The sequence below is a fragment of the Ursus maritimus genome, unplaced genomic scaffold (assembly GCF_017311325.1).
Source record: "Ursus maritimus isolate PB19 unplaced genomic scaffold, ASM1731132v1 scaffold_16, whole genome shotgun sequence".
NCBI classification, from domain to species: domain Eukaryota; kingdom Metazoa; phylum Chordata; class Mammalia; order Carnivora; family Ursidae; genus Ursus; species Ursus maritimus.
This window is the reverse complement of record NW_024424008.1, coordinates 19,679,266-19,695,565: the sequence shown is the minus strand read 5'-3', so window position 1 is coordinate 19,695,565 and position 16,300 is coordinate 19,679,266. Positions and strand designations below refer to the sequence as shown.

General features: G+C 38.2%; 1 protein-coding gene across 9 annotated transcripts in view; it reads right to left on the bottom strand.

The window, feature by feature from the left end:
- The window catches only part of DLG2 (discs large MAGUK scaffold protein 2), a 1,159,208-nt gene that overhangs the window by 665,365 nt on the left and 477,543 nt on the right, over positions 1–16,300 (bottom strand). For 8 of the 9 annotated variants that reach the window (XM_040630955.1, XM_040630959.1, XM_008704379.2 and 5 more), the window contains one exon: positions 15,651–15,704. The exons of the other annotated variant lie outside the window; for it this stretch is intronic. In XM_040630955.1, coding sequence (XP_040486889.1) covers positions 15,651–15,704 — 54 coding nt within the window. The remainder of the gene's footprint in view (positions 1–15,650; positions 15,705–16,300) is intronic. 9 annotated transcript variants of the gene reach the window in all.

The window sequence follows — 16,300 nt, the reverse complement described above, 5'->3', positions numbered from 1 at the left end:
GGCATGAACTTGTCATGATATAGCAAGAAATTTCTTCATCTATTGTTTTCATGAGGATACAACAAAATAAGAATTAAGTATTTTTTTAAAGATTTTATTTATTTAATTGTCAGAGAGAGCATACAAGCAAGGGGAGAGGCAGACAGAGGGAGAAGCAGTCTCCCTGCTGAGCAAGGAGCCTGATGCTGGACTCGATCCCAGGACCCTGAGATCATGACCCGAACCAAAGGCAGATGTTTAACTGACTGAGCCATCCAAGGTCCCTAAATATGCTTATAAATAACTGAAATGTGTCCTGCTATTAGCCCCACAGTATTACAGGTAGTTGGTTTTCTTCCCCCTTTGTATTAATCTCCTTCATAACTGAAATTATTCTGTTTGTTTGTTGTCTGTCCCTCATCATGAATTTAAACTTCATGAGGGACAGACAATGTTTATCTTATTCACTGTTATGTTTCAGCATCCAGCTTGCTGCTTGACATTTGGTATGCCGTTAATAAACAACTGCTTGTAAAAATATGAAATAAATGGCTGAATATGCACCTCGGTTGTACATTTCATTCATTTACTCAAGAATGCATTAAGAGTCTGTGATTTTTTTTCTGGTCATTTTCTAGGTACTGGAGATTCATAGTCTTTATGTTTAAGGAGCTATGCTCTAGTTGGGAACAGATATGTGAGCAAAAGAATTGAATACAAGATCAATTCCAAATGGGTAGGGGTTGCATAAGGAGAGCACTTATAGATCAGAAGTAGGACTGAAATAGAGCATTGAAATTAAAGGAAAAATTCATGCAGTTTCCCAAAAGTGTGAAATAGACAAACCAGAAACCTTCAATAGAATGGGTAATGAGGAGATGAATAGTCCTAGAAATTTAAGGTAGAGAAAAAGACAAGGTCCAGATCCTAGATGGCAATGTAGGTGTTTTCTATTCTATAGCATGTGTGAGTTAGGTTGAAAGGATGAGAACTCAAAAGATAAAACACTAAAATGACAAACCTTCTCATATGGAGTACTAATAATGCTATACAGAGAGTGATGATAGCAGAGACTGTGAGCTGCCTCTGAATATCTACTCTCTTCTCCTTAGAAATTGTTACCCTGTGAAGGAGTTAAAATACCCTACCCTGTCTCAGCGAGGTGTAGCCACATGACCGTTTTTGATCAATGAAGGAGTTGATTCTTGTATGTAATTTCTGGAAGTGTCCTTAAAAATAAGCAACATGCTCTTCTTCATGTCCCTTCCTGCTGCTGGAAATGGGATGCAATGTTTGGAGCTATAGTCCCATTTGAACCATGAAGTGATTGAGAAACAGGGATCCTTGTGCTACGATGCCAGAAGAATTAAGACAGAATGACTTTAGATTTCTTAAACAATAGAGCACCATGCCTAGCTTTCAACCTCATTTATGTGAAAGAACAACAATTTTTTTTTCGCCACTGATTTCGCTGCTTTTATCTTGGGATTTGTATGCCACTTATCCTAATTCTCAGTATTACAAGTACAGAAATATGGAAGGGCTTCTAGAAGAGTGTGACATTCAAAGTAGTTACTGAAGGAAAGGAAGGAGATCATAAGTAGAGGGGGCACCAAAGAAAAACAAACTTATGCATAAAAATCACCCAGAACACAGTGTGTTCAGGAAACTGGGAGATCTACTGTGTAGTGAGAACACAGGGTATATCGTGGGAAAGTGCTGGGGAGGGGACGGGACAAAGGATGACAGACACCAGTAAAAAGCCTGCAATATCACACTATGCACTTTAGATTTTGTGAGGCAATTTCAGAGCCACTAAAGATTTAGGTAATTAAGTGACAGGACCATAACTGGTTTTTAGAATAACTCAGAGCTCAATGAGAACTTAAAGAAGGAAAAGCAAGGAACAGAGAAACAGGTTCAGAGGCAGCTGCCAGAGTCCTGGAGGGTGAAGAGGTCAGGCCTAAGGCTGAGACAATGAGGACACGGGACAGAGATTAGAGATATTTAGCAAACATACTACATAAGAACTAGCAACCATGTAAAGGCAGGGACGTGAAGCAGAGGAAGTCAGGATGACTAGTAGAAATGAAATATGGCTTGGGCAGTTGAGTTACTGGTGATGTTATTCACCAAGGCAGAGAACGAAGGAGGTAGGAAGATGAATTTTAAAAATGTAAATGGAAGTCAGGCTTTGTGAAAAAGGGAGGGGAAACAGAGAATAAAAAACAGCAACACTGAAAGATCTTTGCATGTCTAGCTCTTCCTCATGTTCAGTTGCAACTTAAATATCATTTCCTCCAAGAAGCCTTCTGTAAATCTTCTAAAGAAGCCACTGCCCTCCCCACGCCCAGCAGCACTATCACAACACTTGGCTGTGTTCTCTTCAGAGTTCTTATTACTTTATAGCTTCCTTTTTGTTTATTGTGTGCTTTGACTAGAATGTAAGCTCCACGAGAGTGGAAATTTTGTTTTGCTCCCATTAATTAAAGTGTGCTGACACACAGTGGGCACTCAAAAACTTCTGTTATATGGATGAATCACAGTACCTAATACCAGTACAGAACTCAGAGATCATACATAAAAATAAAAATTAAAAAAAAAAAAGATTGAAGGGACCAAAGCCATGACATGAGAGGTCCCTCAGTAGCGGACGGCAAGGAAGCTGAGCTCCAGCCATGCCCATAAAGACCTGTGGCAAATGACACAGTGGGTTAGTTGGGAGGGGTCACAAGCCCTGACTTAGGTCCAGTTTGGCACTTACTAATGACATAGTCTTCGTGAATTTCATGACCTCAAAGCATCTTTCAGTCTTCTTAGCTATAAAAAAGACCGTTTGGTCCGTGAATATTTCGAGAATTAAATGAAACAACACACATGAAAGCATGCGTGTCGTCACTTTCATCCAATCTGTCCTAATGCATTCATTCTCAATTCCTACTTATTATTTATTACACACAATGACATCACTAATGCTACTTCTAAGATCCCTTCCCACCTTGAGTTTTAACTTTAACATGTTTTGTATACTTGTAATTTTCCTGTTTACCACATTCTGGAACAATTTCCCTCTTTCTGTAGCTCCTTGATCTTCTGTTAATGAGGTGTGTAACAATCCTGTGTTTGACCTTAGTTCCCTTTGAGTGTCGTCTTCAGTTTCTTAAGCGAGTAGCTCAGCAAATTAAATTTTATTACAACTACTGAGAGGCAGGGTAGCATAACGCTGTTCTTACTAAATGTCCCTCACCACATGCTGTGTAACCTTGGACAAGTTAAAGATTTCTTTTTTGCCTAAGATTCCTCACCTGTGAAGTGGAGATAATATATTACTCAGGGTTATTGTGAGGACTGCATAAATTAACATATGTAAAGAATTGTTACTAGTGCCTACCATATAATGCAACGATTGTTAACTACTATTACTCTTACCATTTACTAAACCATGTATGAAATTACTCAGATCACTCTCTTATCAGTAGTCTGAGATATTTCTGGTTTTCCCCATTTTACCAAATAAGAAATTAAAGCTCTGGAGTTTAAGTAACATCAAGTTCACACAGCTAGTGAAGTGGTAGTGCAGATATTAATTCAAGAGCCACTTTTATTGGACACCAAGCCTATGCTCTTGGCCATGTCAACATAATGCTTCACTTCAAAGAAGCCAATCATCTCGTCATGAAAGCAGACATTTATTAAACCAAATTGCCATCAAATAAACTGGCATTAAATATACTTTTTTTTTTAAAGATTTTATTTATTTATTTGACAGAGAGAGAGACAGCCAGCGAGAGAGGGAACACAAGCAGGGGGAGTGGGAGAGGAAGAAGCAGGCTCACAGCAGAGGAGCCTGATGTGGGGCTTGATCCCATAACGCCAGGATCACGCCCTGAGCCGAAGGCAGACGCTTAACCGCTGTGCCACCCAGGCGCCCCGGCATTAAATATACTTTTGACTGTGTACTTAAAAAAGGAGCAAATAGGCATTCAGGAAAGGGGAAAGCTCAGCAAGATGGGTTGTCAGGGAAACTTTCTGAAGGACTCGAACGGAGCTAGGTATGTGATTGTTTCTAATTACATTGAGCCTTAGGTTACTACAATGACCTACCTAAAGGTCAAGCCCAGACCAGCTTTCAGCAGTAGTCTGGCCTGCAAATTTCTTTTCCCAGTTTTGTTGGGGGCCCATAGGCAAACTGATAAAGCACAGACCGTAGCTCTTTTTTTCATTAACCCAATTACAGCTCATAAATGGTGACATGTGTCAGCAGAACTACCCTTGGAGGGGTGTTTCGTTAATTTGATCATGTCTGAACCTAGGGGCATTCTCCTTGCGTAGACAGCTTTGTTAAGCAGTGGCTGTGTCTGTTTCCAAGTTAACAGGGGGCAAGCTTAGTTTGTAACCTATAATGAGTCCACTAATCCAAACACTTGCATGGGAAGGTCTTTTCAGACTCACAATGCATTAGAAAGATTACATACTTTAATATTTTTGATGATTTATGACAGAGTCCATACTATGGTTACTGTTCTTTTCCCCCCTCAAAATAATAAGCATGCAAGTGCTGGTGTCTACTTTTATAATTTCAGTTCAAAAAGATCAAACTCTCTCCATTTTATAGCTCTAAGGCAGTGGTTATCAAACATGGCTGCACAAAAGAATTACCTGGGGAGGTTTTAAACACCCCAATATGTATGCCCAGGCTATTGTCAGGCCTATAAGGAAGGGATCTGTGTTCCTGGAATCCAGACATCAGTGTTTTTAAAGCACACCAAGAAAGAAATGTACAGCTAAGGTTGAGAATTACTGCTTTAGGGTATCTGGAAAACTATTAGCAACGTGTTAAAAAATAAATAAAAATTTCCCGAGATTGTCTTTAAAGAGATACTGATTATGAATGTCTATTGTTTGCTCTTAGCATGCTGTTCGACCTATCTGGCTTTGTTATTTCATGACTATTTTTCCTTCCTATGACATCTCATTAGCTAGCTATTCTCTGAGTTTTATACTCCTGAATTTTCAAAATAATACACCTCTGGGCAAAAGATCATTTGGAGCACCTGGTGGAAATCAGGATAATCAAAATATATTGCTATTAAAGCTGTTTGTGAAACAGTAACTATGCTTTTTCACTAAAGGAAAAGCTCGTAAAGGCTCATTTTGCTATTCAAATATTCAAACAAACCTGGAACTTATAAGTGACAATTGAAGGAAAATATTTTAGGGCTGAGATATTATACACTTACAAAAGAGAAGATACCAGGGGAAGCCAACCATTGAAAGCCACAGGGTAGAGAGCTCCCAGTATGAATTGATGTGGGACAATGCCTCTTTGTCTTACACTCTGTTGTTATAGACAAGGGAGACTGAATCACTTGGGTCTTTTGAAAACAAAATCATTAAGAATTGTTTTTTTTCCCTCAAAATGTGATTTCTTCTACAAAAAATCGCAGATCAGAGGTAATTGGTTGCTATGTGCTAGGTTCTATATTAAGTGCTTTATATTCAATAATTCATGTAATGCATGAACCCATGAGGTAGGTGATGTTATGGCATTTTATATGTGAGGAAACTGAACCATAGAAGCTTTAGGTAATTTTCTCAGTGTCACAGGACTAGTAGGTTGACCAAGAAGGGTATAAATTTATGCCTTCCAGACAATAAAACCAATCTCTATAGCCAATATGGTAGAATAAAAAAACAAAAACAAAACCCAGAGTCAGGGGGTGGTTAGGTGGCTCAACTGGTTAAACATTTGCCTTTCACTCAGGTCATCATCCCAGGGTCCTGGGATCGAGCCCTGGATGGGGCTTCCTGCTAAATGGAGAGTCTGCTTCTCCCTCTCCCCTCCTCCCCCCAATTGTGCTCTCTCTCTCTCTCAAATAAATAAATAAATAAATACAATTTTTAAAAACAAGACAAAACAACAACAAACCCAAAGTCCATCCTCTTTTCACTAAAGCAGGCAATCCCCTGTGAGTTAAATACTATGGAATCAAGGAGGAAAGAGACATTAATTTTGCCCTGAGGAATTAACGAGGGCTTCCTGCTAGAGGTAGTAGTTTAATGAGATCTTAAATAATACGTGTGGAGGAAAAGATATTCTGGGCTGATTAACAGAATGAACAAAGGCAAGAGATAATGAAGTATAGGAAAGACTCAAGAAAAGCTTGTGGTTTGTGGCATTAAGTGATCACTATTGTTTCTTGCCTTTATTTATTCAACATATATTTCAGGGTATTTACTACAGAGGCAGGCACAAACAAGGTCCTAGAGGTATAATGGTAAAAAAAGTTTATAAATTCCTAAATATATGAGAAGATGATAACTACTGGCAATGTCTACGGGATAAAGTCCAAACCCCATAACAAGCAAACAAAGCCTTCACAATCAGACCGAGCCCTACCTTCCCAACCTCATGCTCTGTGACTGCTCTGTGCTTCAGCCTCACAGAACTCACTATAAATGAGTTTCCAGGCCTCTGACCTTTGCACATATAGTTCCTTCTTCTTGGAATGCCTTTTCCCTATCTATCCTAAAAACGTCTTACTTAATCTTTAAGAGCCAGCTTTGACTTCCTTAAGTGGGATGGTTCTTTATACCATATTGTCTTAAAGCAGTTTCTTCACGTCTTCATTCATTTATTCATTCAGCCATCCAACCAACTTGGCATAATATGTGCCAGGTTATAAAGGTAAGAAAGTAATAAAAATGAAACAATATTTCTTGTGCTTATGGAGTTTACATCCTAGGAAGAAATATCGGACATTAAACAGTTACAATGCACTGTGACAACTTCTTTGAAAGGGAAGAGTCTGAAGTGGAAACACACACCAGGAGCACCACACCTAACCTCAGCTTCCCAGAAGAAGCATTATTTACGCTGAATCCCTTAGGATGCATAGGAGTGAGTCAGGCAGAGAATGGCAAGGGGTATTTTAATAGCATGTACCAGAACTAAGTATTGTCCACTAGACTCCATTAGACTATGCAAGTCAATGTTTTTAAAAAGCATCCTAAGTGATTTAACACCACCACCACCACCAAGATGAAATGCTGGCTCAGGTTAATACTAACTGTGTTACCATTGTACTTTTGTGAGTCCCTATAGTTTTATTTTGTCTTTCCTCTATATAGTATTTCCTAATACACCCTTCACTGCCACTTCAGTCCAGTATCCAAAAGCTTCCTGGGTGCAGATTCAGCTAGGATGCTTGTAAAACATAGATTTTTTGGCCATACCCCGAGATTCTGATTCTATTGATCTGGGGTAGAGCGGGAAATCCTGCAGTTCTAATAACCTGGAAAGATTCGATGCTACCAGTTCACAGACCACATTTGAGTAGCAGTTCTATAGAGAGAAATTATATAAATATTTCTCAGAATTATTTCCCCTTGTTCTTAGACCTGTTCTGTCAGGTTGAGCAACAAAAGTGGCTCTTTTGCCCAGGGCATATGGGGCACGTGCCTTCAGAGGAGCCATTACCAGAAGGAAGGGCCTGTGTGGTGACTCTCACCCATCAGTCACATATTCCACCTGGACAACTGTGATATTTTCTCATTGCCACCTCCCTCACCCAGCCTGTGTAGAGGTTTCCCAGTGGATGAGGGTTACCAGTAGACTCGCCAGCAAACTGCCTTCTCTAAAGGAACCCCAGGGAAGAAAGATGAGAGTAGGTTGGTGAATGGGTAAATAGGTCAGGTTTTCTATTTATTTTGTGGATTTTAAAAGATTCATATAAGTCTGAATAGGAGTTTTATAATTTCACAAAAAGAAAATGATGAGAGAATCGCTGAACTGTTAAGAAGGCTTTCAGCAATTGCTGGCATTCGTCTCCATGTGTGTCATGCATGAGAGTCTTGAAAGTTAATAAGCTTTTGAGAGCCATGAGGACAGGGACCATGTCTTTCTCATGAACATACCCCCACAACTCCCTAGGAGAGTTATAACTGCCTAGAGAATTTGAAAACACTTAACTCTAAAAAGGAGGAAATGAAACCAACTCACAGAAGCTGAGAGGATAATTTTGATGATTAATTAGGTAATACACATAAAGCACACAGAAAATAGTGGTTCCTTGATAAACATTAGCTCCTTCCCTATTTATTTATTTATTTATTTATTTATTTATTTATTTATTTTTTTATTACTTATTATATAGAACAGTTTTGTCCTATGGAACTCTCTGGAATGATGGATTCTATACCTGCACTCTTGAATACATTACCTACTAGCCACATTGGCTACTGAACACTTAAAATGTAGCTAGTACAATTGAGAAACTGAATTTTTGATTTTATATTATTTTAATTAAATTTAAACAATTATATGAGACTTGTAGCTACTGTCTCAGAGAACACAGGTTTACAAGCAAGCACAACATAGTAGTTGGTAATTAAGTGTGTCAATTTGTTGAACTGTCTTGGATTGATCCTTTTTCATACAGATATGCATATGTTTAAGGTGATGAGAGAAAGGGGTAGGTGCCCCAAGGGCAGGCCAAAAGGTGTAGTGAAAGAACAAAGACAGAGGATCCAAGCCAAAAAAGAAATTTCTGTCATATTGATCAATGTTTCTCAAACTATAATATGCATACAAATCACTGGGGTTCTTGTTAAACATACAGATTGTGATTTAGTAGGTCTCAAAAGGCACTTTAGATTCTATGTCCACAGGGTCCCAGTTAATAACAATGTTGCTAGTTAAAAAGTCCATTTCAAGGAGCAAAGATTTAGATGTAGGTAGGCCAGTGGACCAGCGTAACTGCTATTGGATCTACCTCTGAACCAGCTATGGCATCTGCATTCTTGCCTCAATAGTTCTAGATCAAATCACAGGAATGCTCCATTTTATCAAAGGCACACCATCCCCCTCAATCTTGTGATGAACATGGATTAAGCACTTCCTATATACTAGAAACATTTATTAAGCACATCCTGTATTCTATAACAACCCCTGTGGGGCAAATATTATTATTTCCATTTACAAATAATAAAACAGGTTTAGGTAGATAATTTGACTTAATCAAAACTCACCCAAGTACTAACTGTCAGAGGTGGACTCAGAACCCAGTCGCTCCTGAATTCAAATTCTAGTCTTTCTCATTATACAACCTTGTTATTCAGAGTGTGGTGTACAATTGAACATCAGCCTCACCTGGAGGCTTACGAGAAATGTGAACTCTCAGGCCCCATCACAGACCTGCTGAATCAGAATCTGCATGTGAAGATCTCCAGGTCATTCTTTGCACGTTAATATTTGAAAAGCACTATTATGTGCCATCTCTACCTTTATAGAGCAAAGCAACAAGTGGAAGTGTAGGGAATCTGCTGATTGTGGCAGCTAAGGAATGGGTTTAGACTGGCTAGGGTTGACTCTAGAATAAATATTGATAGTTTTGCCTCCATTGCTAAAGTCTTACTGCCTCATGGGTACAGTTTAAGCCAAAATTAAGCTATTTTCTGATAGATAAGGATTTTTTAGTTTTGGATAATACTATATTCCCATCGGATAAAAATATCAACAATATAGTTTCAACAGTGTGCATGGGGAAAAATAATAAAGAAATAAACTTGTTTGCTAAAAGATAAATGTACTAAAATCAGCAAAGTCTTCTAAAATATCTTAACATTATTAATCACTACCAGGATGGTTCAAAGAAACAAACATAATTCTGCTTCCTCTCTCTTCATGGGTAATTCTGGAAAACTATCCAATTAAGAGTGAATAGTAGCCTGAATCACAAGGGTCTGTTATTGTACAAAGTGACTCAGAGGAATTAATGTATAACTGCCCTGCTCTGTGACCAAGTGCTTGGTCATCTCACTTCTGCAATACAGCAACTTCCTCCTCAGAGAGCTCTTATCCTTAGCTTCCTGCTGCTGGAATCAATCAGAAATGCCATTTAAATCTTGCTTAACAACACCTCTTAGTTTCAAGCCCATTCTTTGGCTCTGGAATGAACCTCATTGCTAATTTGATTGTTTCTCTATGTCCCTGAACCCACATCATCCATTATTTTCTCTCATCCCCCACTCTTCTCAACACCCCTCACTACACTGTCAGCCTCTCTTTGGCCATTTTGTTCCCTTGAGACCACTTTCTGGTCCTCTGTCCCAGAAGCGTAGCCTTGTCTCCATCCAATGATCTTTCACATTTAGAGTTCTCTACAAAAATCTCCCTGATAGGGGCACCTGGGTGGCTCAGTTGGTTGAGCGTCTGCTCTCAGCTCAGGTCATGATCGCAGGACCCTGGGATTGAGTCCCATATCGGGCTCCTTCCTTTTTTTCTTTTTTTAATTTTTTTTTTATTATATTATGTTAGTCACCATACAGTACATCCCCGGTTTCCGATGTAAAGTTCGATGATTCATTAGTTGCATATAACACCCAGTGCACCATGCAATACGTGCCCTCCTTACTACCCATCACCGGTCTATCCCATTCCCCACTCCTCTCCCCTCTGAGGCCCTCAGTTTGTTTCTCATAGTCCATAGTCTCTCATGTTTCATTCCCCCTTCTGATTACCCCCCCCATTTCTTTATCCCTTTCTTCCCCTACTGATCTTCCTAGTTCTTATGTTCCATAGATGAGAGAAATCATATGATAATTGGCTCCTTCCTCAGCAGGGAGCCTGCTTCTCCCTCTGCTTCTGCCTGCTGCTCTCCCTGCTTGTGCTCTCTGTCAAATAAATACATAAATAAATATTTTTAAAAATCTCCCTGATAATACTTTAAGGATATTATGATTGTTTTCAAATAACTTTTACATAAATGATCTTCTTGGAAGACAAAGACAGTGGGTGATAATATTAAGGACCTTCTCGTGTTTTTTGTTTTGTTTTGGGTTTTTTGTTTGTCTGTTTTTGGGTTTTTTTTTGGTAACCTAACTCCTCTTTCTTCTCTCCTCTACTTCTCTTATTCCCTCACTTTCTTGGGAGGTTTTCTGAGCCTCAGCCCTGGAATTTCTGGAACAAATTCCCTTGTCTCCATTATTATTTCTACCTCTGGAAGCAAAGTTTCAGACAACAAAGTGTCTCAAAGAAAAGTAAGGTCATTGTACTGTCAATACTTGCTAGAGGTTTCTTTTATTTCTCAACAGTTTCCCTTAAACATCCTTAATAAAATAGATACTCCTCATATCAGTTGAACCCGGTCCCTTTGACACTTTATTTATTATCATTGACCTACTAAGATTTTTAAAGTGTTAGATTCCTTCTTTTGTACCTATTTTTCTTACAAAGGACATATATAAATTCTTAGTCCTTTTATTTAAACTTTGGTATGGTAAATTAGTTTTTTGTTTAGCAAATATTCACTCCATCTTCTACTTTAAGCTTGGCAATATGACTTACTTTAGCCAGTGGGGTGTTAGTAGATCTGATGTGAACAAAGCTTTTAACTGTGCTTGTGTCCTGGGCTTGTCCTCTTGTGCTTTGGCCATCACAATGAAAATAATAACATCCTCTGGGTAGTACTGTCCCCCCTCTGGGCCCCTGAATGAAACATGTGAAGCAGAGACGCCCTAGCCAACCCAGTAATCTACAGCTTAAAGCAGCTGGCCTAGCCAACCAGCAAACACTTACTTACGGGAGAAATAAATGCTTATTGTTATATGCCACTGATTATGTGGTTATTGGTTGCACACCAAAAACTGTTATGTGGAGTAAAAGTAAATGATAGACCAACTCTACCATTTACTAGTTGGGCTAGAATATCTGTATCTATAAAATGAGAGGTTTGCATTCATTGGATCCCAAGTTACTTAACAAGATTTAAAACTCATGATTCTTGAGTATACCACTTCCCACAGCATATTTCCAGAAAACAAGTCAAAATATAACCACTATGAAATGAAGTCTGGAGAAGGATGGGGAGAAAAGGATCCTACAATCTCTCTGATTAATTTTATTTTTCTAAAGCAGAAAGAATAGGGTTTATTTGGATAGTGTTCAATATAGGACTCTGACAGGTCTATGTCAGGAGAGGAGGCTTCCATGTCCATTGGCTGCAGAGTACCGAGAGGGTAACATGCTACCTTCTCACTAAGTCAGCCTTCAGGGATGTGGATGTGCAGTTTATATGCAGGCTCCACTCACTCAGAACTCACCAAGAACAAGTATTTTCAGCAGCTGTCATAAGATAATATTTAACATATAAGAGGGAATAATAAAAAGACTGAGTGAAAAATGTAAACTACAGAGTGTTGAAATTGCAATTTGCTTTTTCTTTCTTTGCTTTTTCTTGAGTGACTTTAATCTTCATGTAGGGGTTTCCTGCTTTGCAAGAAAGGTGGCACTGTACCATATGTAAGGTCCTATTCAACCATATGATATCATGACATCATGCAAGAATGAGTTTATTTGAAGCATTTTTTCGTAAGAACCTCAGTGACCCCCCCCCTTTGTTAATGGCAGACTTTAAGAGTTCTAATAACCCTTAACTTACTATCCTAATAAAAGGGCAGAAATCTCTTTAAATATTTTTTGTGCCTTTATTAAACACTTAAAAATTTCCTTTGACCACAGACTTCCACTAGTTATTCAATTGCTGTTTGCATGCATGCCAAGGAATTGTTTCCACGAGGACAATATACTTCTAAAATCTAACTGGCTAATTGGCAAAATTAATACATTTACTTGCATTGAAATTATTTGTGAAAAAGATGAAAATATATGTTAAAATTTGTCATTTAGGTAATACTTTTAAAAAAAGAAATGTTCTTATGCAACATGACTGAAATGCTCTGTGGAGCTCTGAGATCGTTTTTTCATTAGATAGACCTGAAATTATGCGAACAACTAGAACATGAGAAAGAAAAAGAGGAAAACAAAGTATAGAACACTGGGGAATGAGAAAATAGCCTGCAAACGGAACAGTGATTTGTTCAAGGTTACCCAGTGAGTCAGGAACAAAGAGGAGAGTTGGACCCATGCCAAGACCCAAAGTATATCTACATTAATGGCTACGTGCTAAATCTGCCATTTTCAATAAATGATGTACTCACATATGGGGGAAGATGGTCATATTTACCATTCTCTCAGGGTCTAGCATGGGTTACTTATTAAGTTTTTATTACTTAAATAAAATTATAAATAAACACCTATGAAGAAGTTAACAAAGCATGATTTCACATACATAATTTCATTTCATCCCCACAACCACTGTCTTAAAGGTTAATTCCTTAAAGATTAATTTGGATCCAGAAAAACTAAATGAGTTGCTAAAGAACACATTGCCATGAGATACTCTGGGACATTTTCACCATACCAAGCTACTCAGCAAACTTCTCTAAAGATCCTACTCTTAAGGAAGCTCGAAAAGGTTTTGCATTAAGTACAAAAATATTGAAGATTTAAAAAAAAAAAGGCCCTAGAAGAACTCAAAGTCACATACAAAATTGATATTTAGGAAATAGAAAGCAATTTGATTAATTTGTTATAGGTGGCTAATTTTACTAGCTAATTAGTTGGGTTATCAATCAAGCATGTCTTCACAAAATCCTTAGATTCTATTGATAAATTATTTGTATATGAGGGCATCTGGCAGTCAAGGCATGAGATCTACCAAAAGAACACGGTCCTACTTACAAAATCAGGTCTTTATGTGCCATTAGCACTTTAAAGCACTGCTCAGATGCTTTTGCCAATGGGTATAGCAAAGAAATTTACTAGAGTAAAAACACAGAATTTCTTAATATACATGGATCCCTGCCCCAAAGGTATTGGAGCCTCTGTGACAAGTTGTCTCCACCCAAAACCACATGTAGCAGAGGAGAAAGCATACTTTGTTTCTACACTGAGAGGCAGAAAATAAGAAAGAGAAGGAGGAAACATAAGCAACTACATAATAGGAGTCAAGTAAGATCTCAACACTCTTTAACCATGCTCACTCCGTTCATTCTTGGCTCTGCTTCTAATGCAACCTTGAAAAAGTTACTTAATCTCTTTATGACTCAGTTTTTTAATCTGTAATATAGAGAACTTAATAGAACCTATCTCATAGGATTGTTTTAAGGATTGAGTTAATATTTGTTAAGTACTTAGTGTCAGGTGTACAGTAATCCCAATATAAATGTTTCATAAATAAAGGAAGATAGGAAGACTGACCGAATAGTGGATGCTATGTGTCTTTAATGTATTGCTTTGTTCCCTCCTAGCAGAGTCCTTTTCTTTCCACAGCTGGGGCCACTGATTCCTACCAGTGAGCTTTTAACCCCATTTCTTGTCTGACCCCAAAAGACTCTTGTTCAGAAAGACTGATGAAGCCCTAGCTCAGTAGTTCAGGTGAGTCAGCATCAAGTCAGGCTTGTTGTTATTCTTGTCCTGACCCCGTGTCCCAGTTTTAGTCACTTGTTCCTGTAATCAAGTTCCAACCTTGTATTCCAGTTCTAGCATTCTGCTCCCCTGTGGCTGAGTCCTGGCTTGGAGGACCTGCTCAGGATCTCCAGTTCCTTTGAGGCAGACGTCTCCCAAAGGGCAGCCTCTGGACTGGAAACATTTTGTTTGGCATACATACCGCACATGAACTTTGGAAAATCAGTTGCCTGTATTTAAAAATTCCAAACTTTTATGTAAAAATTCAAATTTCCAACTTCTCTGGAAAAATGAGATAACCTGGCAGCACTTGGTCCCCATTTCCCCTTAGTACCAACCCACTGTAGCCAAGTGGCAGCTGCCCCCTTTGGAAGGCCATGTGCTCTCTATTCCCTACCGTCCCCATGTATTTCTGTGAGTTACTTGGTCCTTATAGGCATTTGAAGCTGGGGGTCTAAGATTCAGAATAGCCGATAATTACCAAGCATTTCCTTTGCACCAGGTACTCTTTCAAGTGCTTCACAAGTTTTATTCATGTAATCAAAGACCAAGAACCTGTTTGTTCTTATCCATTATCCCTGCAGTCCTTCTCCTTGCTTCAAATTCCCTGCACGCACCTGTGTCTGCCGCATCTTCCCCAATCACTATTCTCTACCCATTAGCTAGGGCCGCTCAGAAAGCCTTGTTGGGCCTCCATAATGTCAACCACTCACCCACACGTGTCCTGTTGCCACTCTACAATCTCCCCTGCCCAGCCAAACTTTGTTGTCAAGAATTTTGGCCATTATAGTGGCTGTATTTCAGGTACAGAATCCCAGGCTTTACTGATCTGCCTGATCCTAGTATCTATCTCATTTTCCAGGCTTTCCTAAAACCATATGTTTCAGTATACACAGAAAGATTACCCCTCACAAAAGTTTGTTACAGCTCTTGTTAGAAGCCTGGCAAAATGCATCAAATATTTATTGATAACTTACTTATATTCTAAGCCCTGCCATAGAAATTGATTTGAGTATTCCTTTACTAAGAAACCCAAGGAAGTTTATCCATCTCTTCTATAAGCAATTCATTATTTTTTCAGGAAACCACCTAGGAAATTTAACATTATTTGAACACAATTGACTTTCTTTTCTTTTCTCATGATGTGTCTTTGTGCTTTAGAAAACAATGAATGAAAGAGGAAACTATTTGCATGACTAAGCTCAGATTTAACAAATATCAAAACAAAATTCACAAAACTCATTCTACGCATTTCATAAGATTATCTGGATTGGGTAAAACTGTATATGCATTGGATGTTAAATTTAGCTGATTATATTCTAATATAATTTGTAAAGAAAGTCTTAATAAAAATGTTACTTACATAAGGAATCGTGTCCAAAGTATCTGTGTTGACAATTATAGGAGCAGGGCTGGCCTAAAAAAGAGAAACAGAAAAAAAAATTAAATCACAAGTAGTCTATTTTGAGATAAGATCTGTTAAACAGATAAACAGAATTTAACAGAGTTCAACAGTATTTCTTGAGGACCTGTGCAGGCACTGTGTCAGGGTTTTGGGGGATAAATGAAATATCTTGGAGTTCGCTGCAACATTCTCCTTCAAATATTTGTTTGCTATATTTGCTACATAATGAAATGAAGCAAGCAGTTGAACTTATACTCATTTTCTCTTAAATTCTACCCAACAGTAGGAGATGGGGATTTGAGTTGTGCATAAGGTAAGAATTTCTAATAAATTGGGAGACAGTTAAAATGTATAACATTTCTTTATAAAATGGCTGGACAAAATAAAAATAACTTCTCTCTCATGACAGCAAGCTTAAACCCCAAACAGTACTTGTAATCCTTCTCTTTAAACTGCCTTTTGAGGATATGTTGAAAATAGAAAGGTCACTCATTGACATCTTATATATGCTTACCCATTATGCATCTTTATGCCATCTTTTGTCATTTATGCATTTCTGATCACATATCTTAGAAATCCTTAGATAGGAAATTTGTCAAAGATGGCAT